Source organism: Canis lupus, chromosome 17 (genome assembly GCF_011100685.1).
Source record: "Canis lupus familiaris isolate Mischka breed German Shepherd chromosome 17, alternate assembly UU_Cfam_GSD_1.0, whole genome shotgun sequence".
NCBI classification, from domain to species: domain Eukaryota; kingdom Metazoa; phylum Chordata; class Mammalia; order Carnivora; family Canidae; genus Canis; species Canis lupus.
This window is the reverse complement of record NC_049238.1, coordinates 2117709-2130251: the sequence shown is the minus strand read 5'-3', so window position 1 is coordinate 2130251 and position 12543 is coordinate 2117709. Positions and strand designations below refer to the sequence as shown.

The following is a 12543-nucleotide window of genomic DNA, read 5'->3' as shown; positions in this document are numbered from 1 at the left end:
GGGCACTGCCCCGCCCACACCAGGGCCAAGGCCACGCCCCTCTAGGCATTGCCCCGCCCACGTCACCGCCTAGACCCCGCCCCTCGTGGCACCGCCCGCCCAGACCACCGCCCGGGCCCCGCCCCTCACGCGGCCCCACCCCCGCCCTAGTGCCCACCCACCTGCGTAGGTCCCGCCCCACCCGGGACCGCCCAAGTCCGATTTTCTCCCGGATTTCCGGAAAAAGCGCCGGGCGCCAGGCCCCTAGGCCCCGCCCCCAAGCCCGCGGGGATCTGCGTCATCTCCCCGCGCCGCCGCCGGAAGTTGGGTCTGCGCGACGGTGGCTCGGAGCGGCGCGCTGAGACGCTGAGACGCTCGGCGATGGCGGGCGGGGAGCGATGACCAGGCTTCTGGGCGCGGCGCGCAGAGTCGTTCTGGCCGCCGTGAGCTGCAGTGCGCGCGGCTGCAGCAGTCTCAGCATGTTCTACGCCGTGAGGAGGGGCCGCAAGGCGGGGGTCTTCCAGACCTGGTGAGTGGAGCCCGCGGCGGGCGGCCCTGGCCTGGCGTGGGGCGGCCCCGGAGCCTCCGCCTGAGCCTCCCTTTCAGTTTCGGGGAGGGAATTTCCAAGCGGTGACACGTAGTGGGGCTCCGGTACACCCGGCCTCCTCGCCCCTGTGTGACGCCTGGGTGCCGGGCAGCGTCCTTGGAGGTGGCCGCCTCCCCCTCCAAATTCTCCTACGTGACGTGCTGGTGTGCCGCCGCACAGCGTGGAAGACGGCTGCGAGCAGGCGTGAGCAGGCGCGGCCGGCTGTGCCCCCAGCCCGTTTAGCACCATTCCCGGCCTAAGAAAAAAAGGACCGGTTAGGAAGGACCAGTAAGGGAGGAAGGCAGTAACCCGGCCCTCTGTTCCAGGAGCGAATGCAGAGCCCAGGTGGACCGGTTCCCCGCTGCCAGATTTAAGAAGTTTGCCACGGAGGAGGAGGCCTGGGCCTTCGTCAGGAAGCCTGCCAGCCTAGATGGCTCGGAAGGTAGGCCCTGCTCCCCTCACTGTGGCGCCTTGACCTGCTGGAAGCCTTGCAGAGCCCCAGGGTCACCTGGTCTGCAGAGCGGCCTCCTAAATAGAGGAGATGTGGTGGTCGTTTCCATGTTCCCAACAGGCAGAGAGCGGTTTAGCTCAGCGGTTTCCGTTGGTGACAGTGTTAGAGACAGGCTGGGACTCCAGCCTCCTGGTCCACTTGGGAGTCCTCACTCTGCTAACTCTGTGTTTAAATGCTTGCCCTCGGGATCCCTGGGTGGCGCAGCGGTTTGGCGCCTGCCTTTGGCCCAGGGCGCGATCCTGGAGACCCGGGATCGAATCCCACATCAGGCTCCCGGTGCATGGAGCCTGCTTCTCCCTCTGCTTATGTCTCTGCGCCTCTCTCTCTCTCTCTCTGTGACTATCATAAATAAATAAAAATTAAAAAAAAAAAATGCTTGCCCTGTCATTGAATCGAACGGGCGACACTTTTATTTTTTATTAAAGATTTTATTTATTCATTCATGACAGACACACAGAGAGAGAGAGAGAGAGAGGCAGAGAGACACAGGCAGAGGGAGAAGCAGGCTCCATGCAGGGAGCCGGACGTGGGACTCGATCCCGGGTCTCCAGGATCACGCCCTGGGCCAAAGGCAGGCGCCAAACCGCTGAGCCACCCAGGGATCCCCCGGGCTACAGTTTTAAAGTGATGAATGCAGTTTGTTTCATGGCATGCACCTGTATGGTGTTTCCTTCTTACTGGGACAGGGTCACACAATCAGAATTTCCTCCAATTTCACATGTCGCAGAAAGTGTAGGTGATTGAAGTTCGGGTCCCAGTATGAGGAGCGTCAAGTACAAAGGACTAAGGGTCACTGAAAGCACAAAATGTTTAAAGTACTGTTAACCCTTGAGCACCATGAACTTGAGCTATGTGGGTCAACTTATATGGAGACTTCACTCTATTACACTTACATACGTTTATTATTATTATGTCTTTATGATTTTCTTATCTTCTAGTCTCTATTCATTGTAAGACCACAGTGCATAAGAGATTTATAAAATAGCTGTGAATCAGCTGTTTACGTTATCAGTAAGGGTTCCAGTTAACAGGCTAGCAGTAGTAAGGCCTCGGGGTAGTCACAGGTTACACTCAGATTTTCGACTGCACCAAGGATCAGACCCCCATGTGGTTTGGGGTAAACTGTAGATCTTAACCTACTTTGAAGAAGTTGTGTCTCATTAGCTTTACTCACAAATTTTTTTACTAGTGGGTTAAGGTGAGGAGACAGTGGTTTGAATTAGCTTTTTTTGAGCAGGCTCTCTAGAGTCCATGGAGATGCTCAAACTTCAAACAGCTGCTCCTTTGAGAGGCCAGAACAGTTGTGGACAGCGCAAGTCAAGGAGAGGCCATCGTGCTTAGGAATCTGCCCGAATGACGAGTTCCTGAAGCAGGCCAGAGCCTTACTCGCTGTGCATCTGCTTCACCCTCTGGGTCTCCCCACCAGCTTTAAGGAAGCTGTGATGTGACTGTTACATTTTCTGCCGCAATGGAGAAATCAGTTCAGGACAGAAAACAAGTCTGGAAGTATGGCTGTCACCTTAGTTGGATTCTCAATACTTTCTTTTCACTAATCTTTTATTTAACCAATTAGTGACTTATCCATATTTCAATTTTTCCAGGATAAGTATGTTTCTGTGTGTTTAATACTCTAAATTCTAAGGCAAAGTAGTTCTTTATACCTATGAATCACCTTTCTTAAAAGGTTAGAGATCTCCTAGCTAGTGACATATATGTAAGTTGGGATTTAATGTCTTTTTCTTTTTCCATAAAAGACTTTTTAAAACATTTTTTATTTTATTTATTTATTTATTCATAAGAGACACACACAGAAAGGTAAAGACACAGGCAGAGGGAGAAGCAGGCTCCTGGCAGGGAGCCTGATGTGGGACTCCATCCCAGGACTGGGATCACACCCTGAGCCAGAGGCAGATGATCAAATGCTGAGCCACCCAGGCATCCCATGGGATTTAAAGTTTGTTTGTTTGTTTGTTTTAAGATTTTTTATTTATTTATTCATGAGAGACGCACAGAGAGAGGCAGAGACACAGGCAGAGGGAGAAGCAGGCTCCATGCAGGGAGCCCAATGTGGGACTCGATCCCAGGACTCCAGGTTCATACCCTGAACCAAAGGCAGATGCTCAACTGCTGAGCCACACAGGCGTCTCTTATTTTAGGATTCTTGAGCTACTTGCCACTTACTGTGATTTATGTAAGCTGTTTTGGGCTTAACTTATTTACTCAACCTAATTTTGTGAAGGCAAAATTATCTGACAACCGTGCCTCTTTTTTTCTTCAAAGTCTTACCTGTCCTTTAAAAACTTTCATTTGAACTTAACTTTACTACAAATAAAACAATATTTATATTGTAATAAAATTGTATAAAATTAGCCTTTGACCTGTACTTGTGTTTTTGGGTTTACTTACGTGAAATACCTAGAGGAATATTTTAAAGGTAAATACAGGGTAACACAGATATAGCAGGGTGGGAACAGCAAACTTTGCTCACTATAGAGGCTTCGCCCAGATTTTGCTAAAAAATCTTTAGCAGTCCTCTGACAGGTATGGGTGGAGAAGCTGCTCCAGGGAGCATGTTCTGACTTGGACCCACGTGGAGGTGTTCAGTCAACATTGGAGCCCCATTTCCCCATCCCTGGTTTAGAGCTGAAAGTGAATCTGTAGTGTTGGGTTTAGTGGTTATTTTGGAGATACAATTAGTTGCTCCTTCTGTGCCCTTTTTCTACTCCATAAAATGAGAACATAGGAAAAGCTGCTCCCGTATAACCTGAGAGAGTCTGTGAGAAGCCTTTGGGGTTAATCCTGCGTCCACCAGCTGAGCTTCTGAAGGAACCTGGTCCCCTCTGCTGTCAGGTTTCTGTTTCCCTCTCTCAGTGTGGCCCGCTATCTGTTTACTTAAGGTCCAGTTACCTGTGCCCTCCCAACTTCCCTGGAGGTTCTCGGCTTGACATTGAGGGAGATGAAGTATCTAGAGTGGTATCTACAAAATTCTAGTCCTTGTTTCTTTATGGGGAAAGAGTCCCTCAGATTGTCAAACTGCCCACCATACCTGGAGGGTTCACCAGCTTTGGTATCTCTGCTATCTGTCAGAAGCAGATTTCTACTTTAATAGGAATGTTGCTCTTGTCTTCTTGTTGCTCTTACCAAGCTTATCATGGAAAACTTAGAGTAATTTCATAGGACACCGAAATCTGAGACAGTGTTGACAGTCTTAAGTCATTTCCTCTTTATAGGGCTGCATACAGAGGGTATCTCAGTCTTAGTGACACTAATCACTTCCTCAATTTCTGGATTCTTAAGCATTTCATGTTATGTTTTTTTTTTTCCTGGTTTTTAAGTAGACTTGATCTTTCAGGGCCAGAAAATAAACATGAAAAAGAATCACAAGTGAAAGCCAGCAAGCGACTCCGTGAGCCCTCGGATGGAGAGGAAAATGCAGAGCCACGTGCGAAGCATATGAGACAGAACACGGAATCCATGCCTCCAGTTAGCAAAGACATGTTTTCTTATATGGGTACATCTCTCTTGGATTCTTAAGTTTTCTATATAATAATCATGAAATAAGTGTAAGAATTTTTCCCCCCTTATTAGGGGAAACTGAGCTAATGTTCAGCATTTTCATTCTTATCTGAAAAGCTAATGTTTAGCATTTCATTCTTCACTTAAAAATCTCAAAGATTACTATTTGATAGTTGATCGAACTGTGTGGAATTATTAAAACTTTGGACGTTCATTGGAAAAGCATTACATGGCCTACAAATTAAAAACAGTAACCTTTTGAAATACTGGTATTCTCTGTGCACACAGCATTTCAGGTCACTGCGAGAATATGCAAAGGCCTCAGCTTCTTCAAATAAGAAAGACCCTGAGGTGCCCAGTTGGTTAGGCATCCAGCTCTTGGTTTCAGTTCAAGCCAAGATCTCAGCCCTCAGCAGAGAGCCTGCTTCCCCTCACCTTTACCCTCTGCTCCTCCTTCTGTGCACATGCTCGCGTGTCTATCTCTTAAATAGATAAATACATTTTTTTTAAAGATTTTATTTATTTATGAGACACAGAGGCAGAGGGAGAAACAGACTCCCCAAGGAGCAGGGAGCCCGACACGGGACTCGATCCCAGGGCCCTGAGATCATGACCTGTGCTGAAGGCACATGCTTTACTAACTGAGCCACCCAGTCGCCCTAGATAAGTAAATCTTTAAAAGAGAAGAAAGGGCCTGGACAGAGTTCTTCTTCATTTTATTTTATTTATTTTTTTCAGAGTTTTTCTTTAGCACCAGTATCTTTACCGTTTACATTTAGCCTTTGCAAAACATAAGTGATCTTACCTTGTCTAGAGAGGCAAAGTAATATGAATTTTTCCTCTACCTTTAACTGTGGGAGATCAGTTTATAGTTAGTGATTATGGTATATGAATTTCCTTTTTGTTTTTTTAATATATATAAACAAAAAGTAGGAGTAAGTGGGGTTTTCTTTTTATTTTAGTAAGTGGCATTTTTATATAAATCAGTATATTTGTAGGTTCCAATTTTTCTCTAGGAATAAGCTATCTTACCATTTAATTCAAGGAAAACCAATAGAAAATGTTTTGTCAAGCCATATTAAAACTGCATAAATGAATTTTGCAGTTATGTAAAAAAAAAAAATGTTGATTTGGTTATTTGCCAGCAGTCATCAGAGCACATACTTGTGGGGTGACTGGGGGATGAGCCATTTCCAAGGTACTCACAGTGGCACTTAATGCAGTACCTGATAGGTATTCAGAATTGAGACAGAATTCAGTGACCAGAAAGGCAGTTGTGTTGATAGCGTCAAATTCAGTGGAACCAAGGATTCTTGTCCAACACGCTCGTTCTCCCACACTCTATCTTCCCTCCTCTTCCCTTTGCCTCTGCCTTGTCCGCTCTATCATCCTTCTGACAAATAGCACATAGAGCAAGGCCCCTACTTGCTCCCATGGTCCTTCTCTTCAAGACCTGTCGACCTGACTTGTCCTGCTGCCCTGCTGGGAGCATTCTGATCACCAGTGGCCCTAGAGTGGCCTCATACCATTCCTCTTCTGCCTTCTGCTTTACAGCAATGTTGATCAGATTTTCTGTCTCAAAAACAGCGGACCTTAGTCCACTAGAGGCAGATATTACTAAGAAACAATTTAGACCGACGTCTGTTGGAGGACTAGACTTTCTGGCAGACAGGTCCTCATCGTGCCCAGGTGTTACTTATCTGCATGGACAGCTCCTGGGAATGAGTGTGCGCCCTGCCCCCCATGAGGAGAGGGAGAGAGGCACTGTTGTGACCTCCATCGTGGGGGATGCGACAACAGCTCTCACGGTAGCAGGTTCTAGGTTCACAGTGACTGCCTTTGCTGTTAATTGGTCTGTCATGTGGAACCTAGGTGTGAGTGTGTTCTAATCACAGTGTCGGGCTCGTATGTGAGGAATTGATCGTGTTTTCCTAGGCAGAAGATGTAGACTGCATTGTATAATACTTTCACTTTATGAATTCAGGCTTAGTGAATGTGTTAAATGAGTCTCAGTTGTTAGTGCTTTGGTCCCAGTGACACTCACCAAGTTCCCTCTTGCAGGAGAATTTGTCGTCGTCTACACTGATGGCTGCTGCTCCAGTAACGGACGCAGGAGGGCACGAGCAGGAATTGGTGTTTACTGGGGGCCGGGCCATCCTTGGTAAGTAAACAAGGCTTCAGAACTAAGTGAATCATATTCTAAACCTTGTCAGGAGTGACACAGGGTCTGCTTATTGTTTGCTTAGCGTTGGCAGAGGTAGCACAAGAACAAGCTTTAGCTCATGTCGACACTGATGGCTTTGTTCTTCAGAACGTAAAATGCCTCAGCATCGTTTTCTTTCCCCTGGATCTCGATGAGTCTGTGTCTCACTGATAACCTCTTACACCAGAATGACTTCCCTGCCCCTCCAGAGGAGTCATCTGTCTCCTGAGGGATGGTTTTGACAAAGATGTCCAAGGGACAGGTCACCAGACTCTTCTGAAGTTGTGTGACCTTAGAGGGGACCTCTCAGGTTTCACAAGGCACAAGGTCAGGGTGATGGAAAGTGTGATCTTTCAGATACGCTGGGCAGCCCTAAAATTCAGTGTAACAGAGGGATCTGAGCCCGTGACATAGCCATATCCCTCTGAGCTTTGTCCTTCAGCATTCACAGGAGCCCACAGCAGTGTTGGGCATAATGTAATGTAAGCTGTCCAGTAATAAGATTTTACATTTCTCTTGACTTGTGGTCTATGAAGCACTTTCTCTTTGATACCTAGTTTTAGCTTCAAATCCTGTAAGAGGTAGCCAGCTTGTGTGGCACTGAGTGTCTGCGGCTGGCTTAGTGCTCACCCAAGACCACACACTCTAATGTATTTCAGGGCCAGAAATAGAACCTCACTTTTGATTTCTGGCCTAGTGTTCTTCACAAACCATCTCATGGGGCTTTTCCATAAAATGTTAGTACTCTTGGTTTGATTTTTACAGACTGTTTTTGTATGATGCTTTCAATTGTCAAAAAAAATATATCAAGCCTTTCTTCCATTGAGAGGCTTAAGGAACCACTTTGAAAATTAGCTTTTTAAATTAACTTCATTTTCTTTTTTATTGTTTTGAAACCAGGAATGTAGGCATTAGGCTTCCTGGGCGGCAGACCAACCAAAGAGCAGAAATTCATGTAAGTTGTCAGACACATTTCCCACATTTCCCATTCAAATAGATATGCAAACAGAACTGTATGTGGAGCATTATTTCACACAGAGTGTAATCGTTACACTTAGCACAGAAAAAGATTGTTTAAATGGTGAAGTGATTGTGAACATCAGTAATGTTGCAAGTTGAACAGTTTCAATGGCATGATGACTGACTTGTTTCTTCAAGGCAGCCTGCAAAGCCATCGAGCAAGCAAAGGCGCAAAACATTAAGAAGTTAGTTCTGTATACGGACAGTATGTTTACTATAAATGGTAAGCTTTTACGTTTTTACTTCTAGTGTTTTTCTAGTAAACATGAAGGGAAATTGGTATTTCCTTCTCCAGTAGGAGGTGTTGTATCCTATTGGGACCTAAGTGGTAAATGAGGACGTTTGGTTTGTCAGGTATAAAGAGACGATAGGGATTCTGGGGCCCAGTTCTGCTGCCCCAATATTTGCCACCCAGACATATCTGCCCCGCACCTAAGGAGGGGTGGTGGGATCGACAGGATAGATGTGTCCCTGCTCTCATGGTCCTTTGAGTCTAAACAGGCATCAGTAACCTAAGGTGGTGTGCTGATGTCTCCTTTGGGAAATAGCATGTTTAGGACATGGGAAGGGGGGTTGAAGAGGTGGAGGAGGTGTCCTCCTCGGCTGGGGCTTGTGAGTCCACGCCAGTCTGAGCAAAGGGATGAGCAGAGGAGTAGCCAGGTCTATGCCCCAGACAGAGTACAGCCTGTGTGGGCAAGTGGCAAGTCCGCCCGCTGCTCTGAAGACAAGTAGAGCAGGTATAAGTCTAGGGAGGAAAGGAGACCAGGACATTGGAGTTCCATCAACTGTGAGGGTGTTTCTTGTAGGTATCACTAATTGGGTTCAAGGTTGGAAGAAGAATGGGTGGAAAACAAGCACAGGGAAAGAGGTGATCAACAAGGAGGACTTTGTGGCCCTGGAGCAGCTCACCCAGGGCATGGACATCCAGTGGGTAAGTGTTTTCTTAACCACTCATGTCCTGGGACTTATTTTTGTGTGTTTTTTGTTTTTTGTTTTGGGAGGGAGAGGGAGGAAGGAGAGAGGCAGAGAGAGAATCTCAAGCAGGCTCCACACCCAGTATGGAGCCCGAAGTGAAGCTCGATCCCACAACCCTGAGATCATGACCCAAGCTGAAATCAGGAGTCAGACATTTAACTGACTGAGCCCCCAAACGTCCAGGACCAAATATTCTAAATTAACCGGAGAGAGTAGTGGTTTCTTTAAATGATTTAGTGAGTTAAGTTAAAATAACAGTTTCCACAAAATTAATATCATAGCGTGTATTAGAAATTGGAACACAGTTGACTCTTGATCATTGTGCAAGTAATACTTCTTGTTCTTGGCCTGTGTGTGGAACACAGTGAGTGTTCTGGCAGCGTGACTGAGGGGTATTCGATATTCTTCACATAGTCTCAGCTGTGCTTGGGAGTGCCCCACCTGGGCTCACCTCCTCCCTGTTAAGTGACCTGTAGGCAGTCAACCTGTAGGATTCTTTGGAATCAGTCGTAATGTCAAAATAAAACTAATTTGTAAGGTATTCTGGAAAAGAGTGGTAAGACTTGAGGAGGATGACTTTTTTTCCAAAATGGAAATATTTTTCTTATAATAGATAGTTTTTATTAAAATGTTTTTTCAAACACTACAGAGCAAGTTAAACTGTAGTCATTGTCTTAACCCTGCCTTGCTCTTCCACCCCCAGACCACTGAGAACAGCTTGGTAACCTGAGGTTTAAATCTGCCTTTCAGCAATGTAAACGTCAGCAGTGGTCATACCACATAAGTACACACCTGGGTGGCTCAGACAGTTAAGCGTCTGACTCTTGATCTCAGCTCTAGTCTTGATCTCACAGTTATGAGTTCAAACCCCGTGTTGGGCTCACACTGGGTGTGGAACCTACTTAGAAAAAAAAATGAAAATAAATCCCAGACGTATAGCTCTTCTTTCTGACAGCATTTAAAGAGAATATAGTATGTTAGATATGTATCTGTCCGTCAGTATATACATGTGTTTTACCTGGAAAGCTTTCCAAGTTCCATCATTAAGTGGGAAAAAAAATCAATAAAAACGGTATAACCCAATTTGTGGAGAATCAAGATGGGATTTTAGTAAATGCCTGCACGCATCCATGCATTGGGCATACAGTTTGTGCTGTTTAGAACTGTGTTGAAGTGGGGGTGTGGGAGGAGCCGTTCTCCACCCACTGGAAACAGGATGCACTCCTGTGTTGTGTATGTAAAAAATCAGTAAACAGGGGCACCTGGGTGGCTCAGTGTCATGATCCCGGGGTCCTGGGATTGAGTCCCGCATTGGGCTCCCTGCAGGGAGCCTGCTTCTCCCTCTGCCGTGTCTCTGCTTCTCTCCATGTGTCTCTCATGAATAAATAGGTAAAAATCTTAAAAAAAAATCAGTAAAGATAAAAGGGAAAAAAATTTATTTAACAGATGCATGTTCCTGGTCATTCGGGATTTACAGGCAATGAAGAAGCTGACAGATTAGCAAGAGAAGGAGCTAAGCAATCTGAAGACTGAACGAAATGATTTTAATTCTTGGAAAAACTTGAGTGAGTGACTGTTCTCTTACCTCTCCTTACTGCTGTGAAAAATAAAACTTGGAGTAGATGGGCAGACACGACTTGCAAAGTAAATCAGTCATTCTGGGATATCCTGTGATACCACATGGTTAAATGTATAACAAATTGAACGTCCTTCGAGATTTGAGCATTATTTGAGATTTCAGTGTTATGCTCGATTGAGTTTGATGCTGTTCTCATTAGTTTTACTGCAGTCTGGACAGAAATTTTAGGACTCTGATCTAATAAGGCATGAACACAGCAGTGGTTTACAGATGCAGGCACAGTCTGGGAGTGTTCTGAAAGTGTCCATTTACCTTCCAGTTGGCAGCATCGAGTCTCAGGAGGTTCGAGTTGACTTGTACCTTCCCGTGGATTAGAGCGAGGCAGTGCTCTCCTGGTGGCTGCAGCCCACGCCCGGGCCCCCGCCGTAGCAGAGGGAGTGCAGCCCGGGGCTTACCTGGCTGGCACCCGTGTACAAGACAAGCCTGCACGTAGCCCTGGCTCTTGATCTTTGATTAGGAACCGTTACTTACAGAGCAAGATGTGTAAATAAATCTCTTAAAATTTCTTTGGCTGTTTTTGTTAAAAGCGCGGTGTAAGATGGGGTGTCTGGGTGGCTCAGTCAGTTAAGCGTCCAACTCTTAACTCAGGTCTTGATCTCAGGGTTGTGAGTTCAAGCCTCGCATTGGGCTCCACGCTGGGCATGGAGCCTACTTTTTAAAATAAAATACACTATGCAAGTTAAAGTTTGATATGATCATTTATTTTTATCTTTTTTTTTTTTTTTTACTACTTTTTCATCAAAAACCTACAGAAAAGGACATGGATGTATTGCTGATTGAGTTATTACTATAAGGTGAATACCCTCATGACCACCACTCAGGCCAAGAACTAGAACTTTGCAGACACCCTAGAAAGCTCTCCACGTGCTCTTCCAACCCTAGCCCTGCCCGCCCTCCAGAGTGAATCCTGAGTTTTATAGAAATGACTTCTTTGCGTTTCTTAATGGCAGTTGAGCCTTGTCTACTTTTTCTTAGACTGGATATTTCTGAAGTCTCTTTATTGCGTGTATTGGTCTCCATGTGAGGTTTCTCTGTTGAGGAGCCTGGCCGTTTGTCCTGTTGGTTGCCTGGGTCTACATGTTGCCACATGGGTTCTCCCGGGTGCAGAGTCCAGCATTTTCTTCCGGCCTCTCTATTTCTGCAGATTGGCAGCTGGACCCAGAGGCTTGGTCCGAAGCAGCTTCCATACACTCAGCGGATGGTGGGTGGCCACGTGCTTTCATCAGCGGGCAGAGGCTGCTCTCATCTTTATGGTGTCAGCAGCTGCTGGTGCTCAGTGCCTAGGATTGATGACTCGGGGGTTCCAGAATAGTGGTATTCTGTGATTTTGCTTAGACTTACTGGCTGGAACAGTTTTAGAAGAAGACACTTTCTCTCATCTGCTATTTGGTTACCCAGTGGTAGCATTCATTTCGGAAAGGCAGGATAGGGTACATGCAAAGATCATTGATTCCCTGTCATCCTTAGAAAGTGACCACTTAAGGTTTTCTATTTATGTATTTTTATAACATGTATGTATCATGAGATCATGTACTTAAGCCTGTTTAATAGGTTTCAGGTCATTGCAATTTTTATCTTCATTGAACCCAAATTGTAGCTTTGGCCTGTAGGAGAGAGGCTCTTCAGGTTGGCTCTTGATTTGTTTTATATTCACACGTGCACACACATGCACGGACCACACCCGTACCTAGGTGCACACCGTGGGCCCACTCACACACAGTCCACGTGTGCACACACGTATGTGTACAGACCTCGCACGCATGTGTACCCAGTCATCACTGGCTCTGTTGCAGTCTGGTGTGTCAAGGTTCTCTAGACCCATCTTGTACTTTTCCTGCTCCAGATCTGGAATTGGCTGTTTCTCAAAGAATCTCTAGTTTGTCTGTCTTCCTTCCTCCCTCCCTCCCTCCCTTCCTTCCTTCGTGGGGCTGGAACTCATGACCTCAAGATCAGGAGTCGCTTGCTCCTCCCCAGAGTCAGCCAGGAGCCCCAGAATGTCTAGTTTCTTTTAATGGCAGAAAAGGTATTTCAGATGCTTGGTGCTCATCGCTAGAGGGTTGGTCATGGCTTCTAGGCCTTTTAGTGAATAGAATTATCAAACAATTAACATGTAC

General features: G+C 46.1%; 1 protein-coding gene across 1 annotated transcript; it reads left to right on the top strand.

Moving 5' to 3' along the window:
• The first annotated feature begins 279 nt into the window (after nt 1-279).
• On the top strand, nt 280-10935 carry RNASEH1 (ribonuclease H1). Its single transcript, NM_001285468.1, is given in 9 exon segments — nt 280-508; nt 892-1007; nt 4429-4587; nt 6654-6753; nt 7696-7750; nt 7954-8038; nt 8622-8746; nt 10237-10355; nt 10689-10935. Coding segments are annotated over 8 exon segments (858 nt in total). The 5' UTR covers nt 280-377; the 3' UTR covers nt 10324-10355; nt 10689-10935.
• Nucleotides 10936-12543: the final 1608 nt, after the last annotated feature.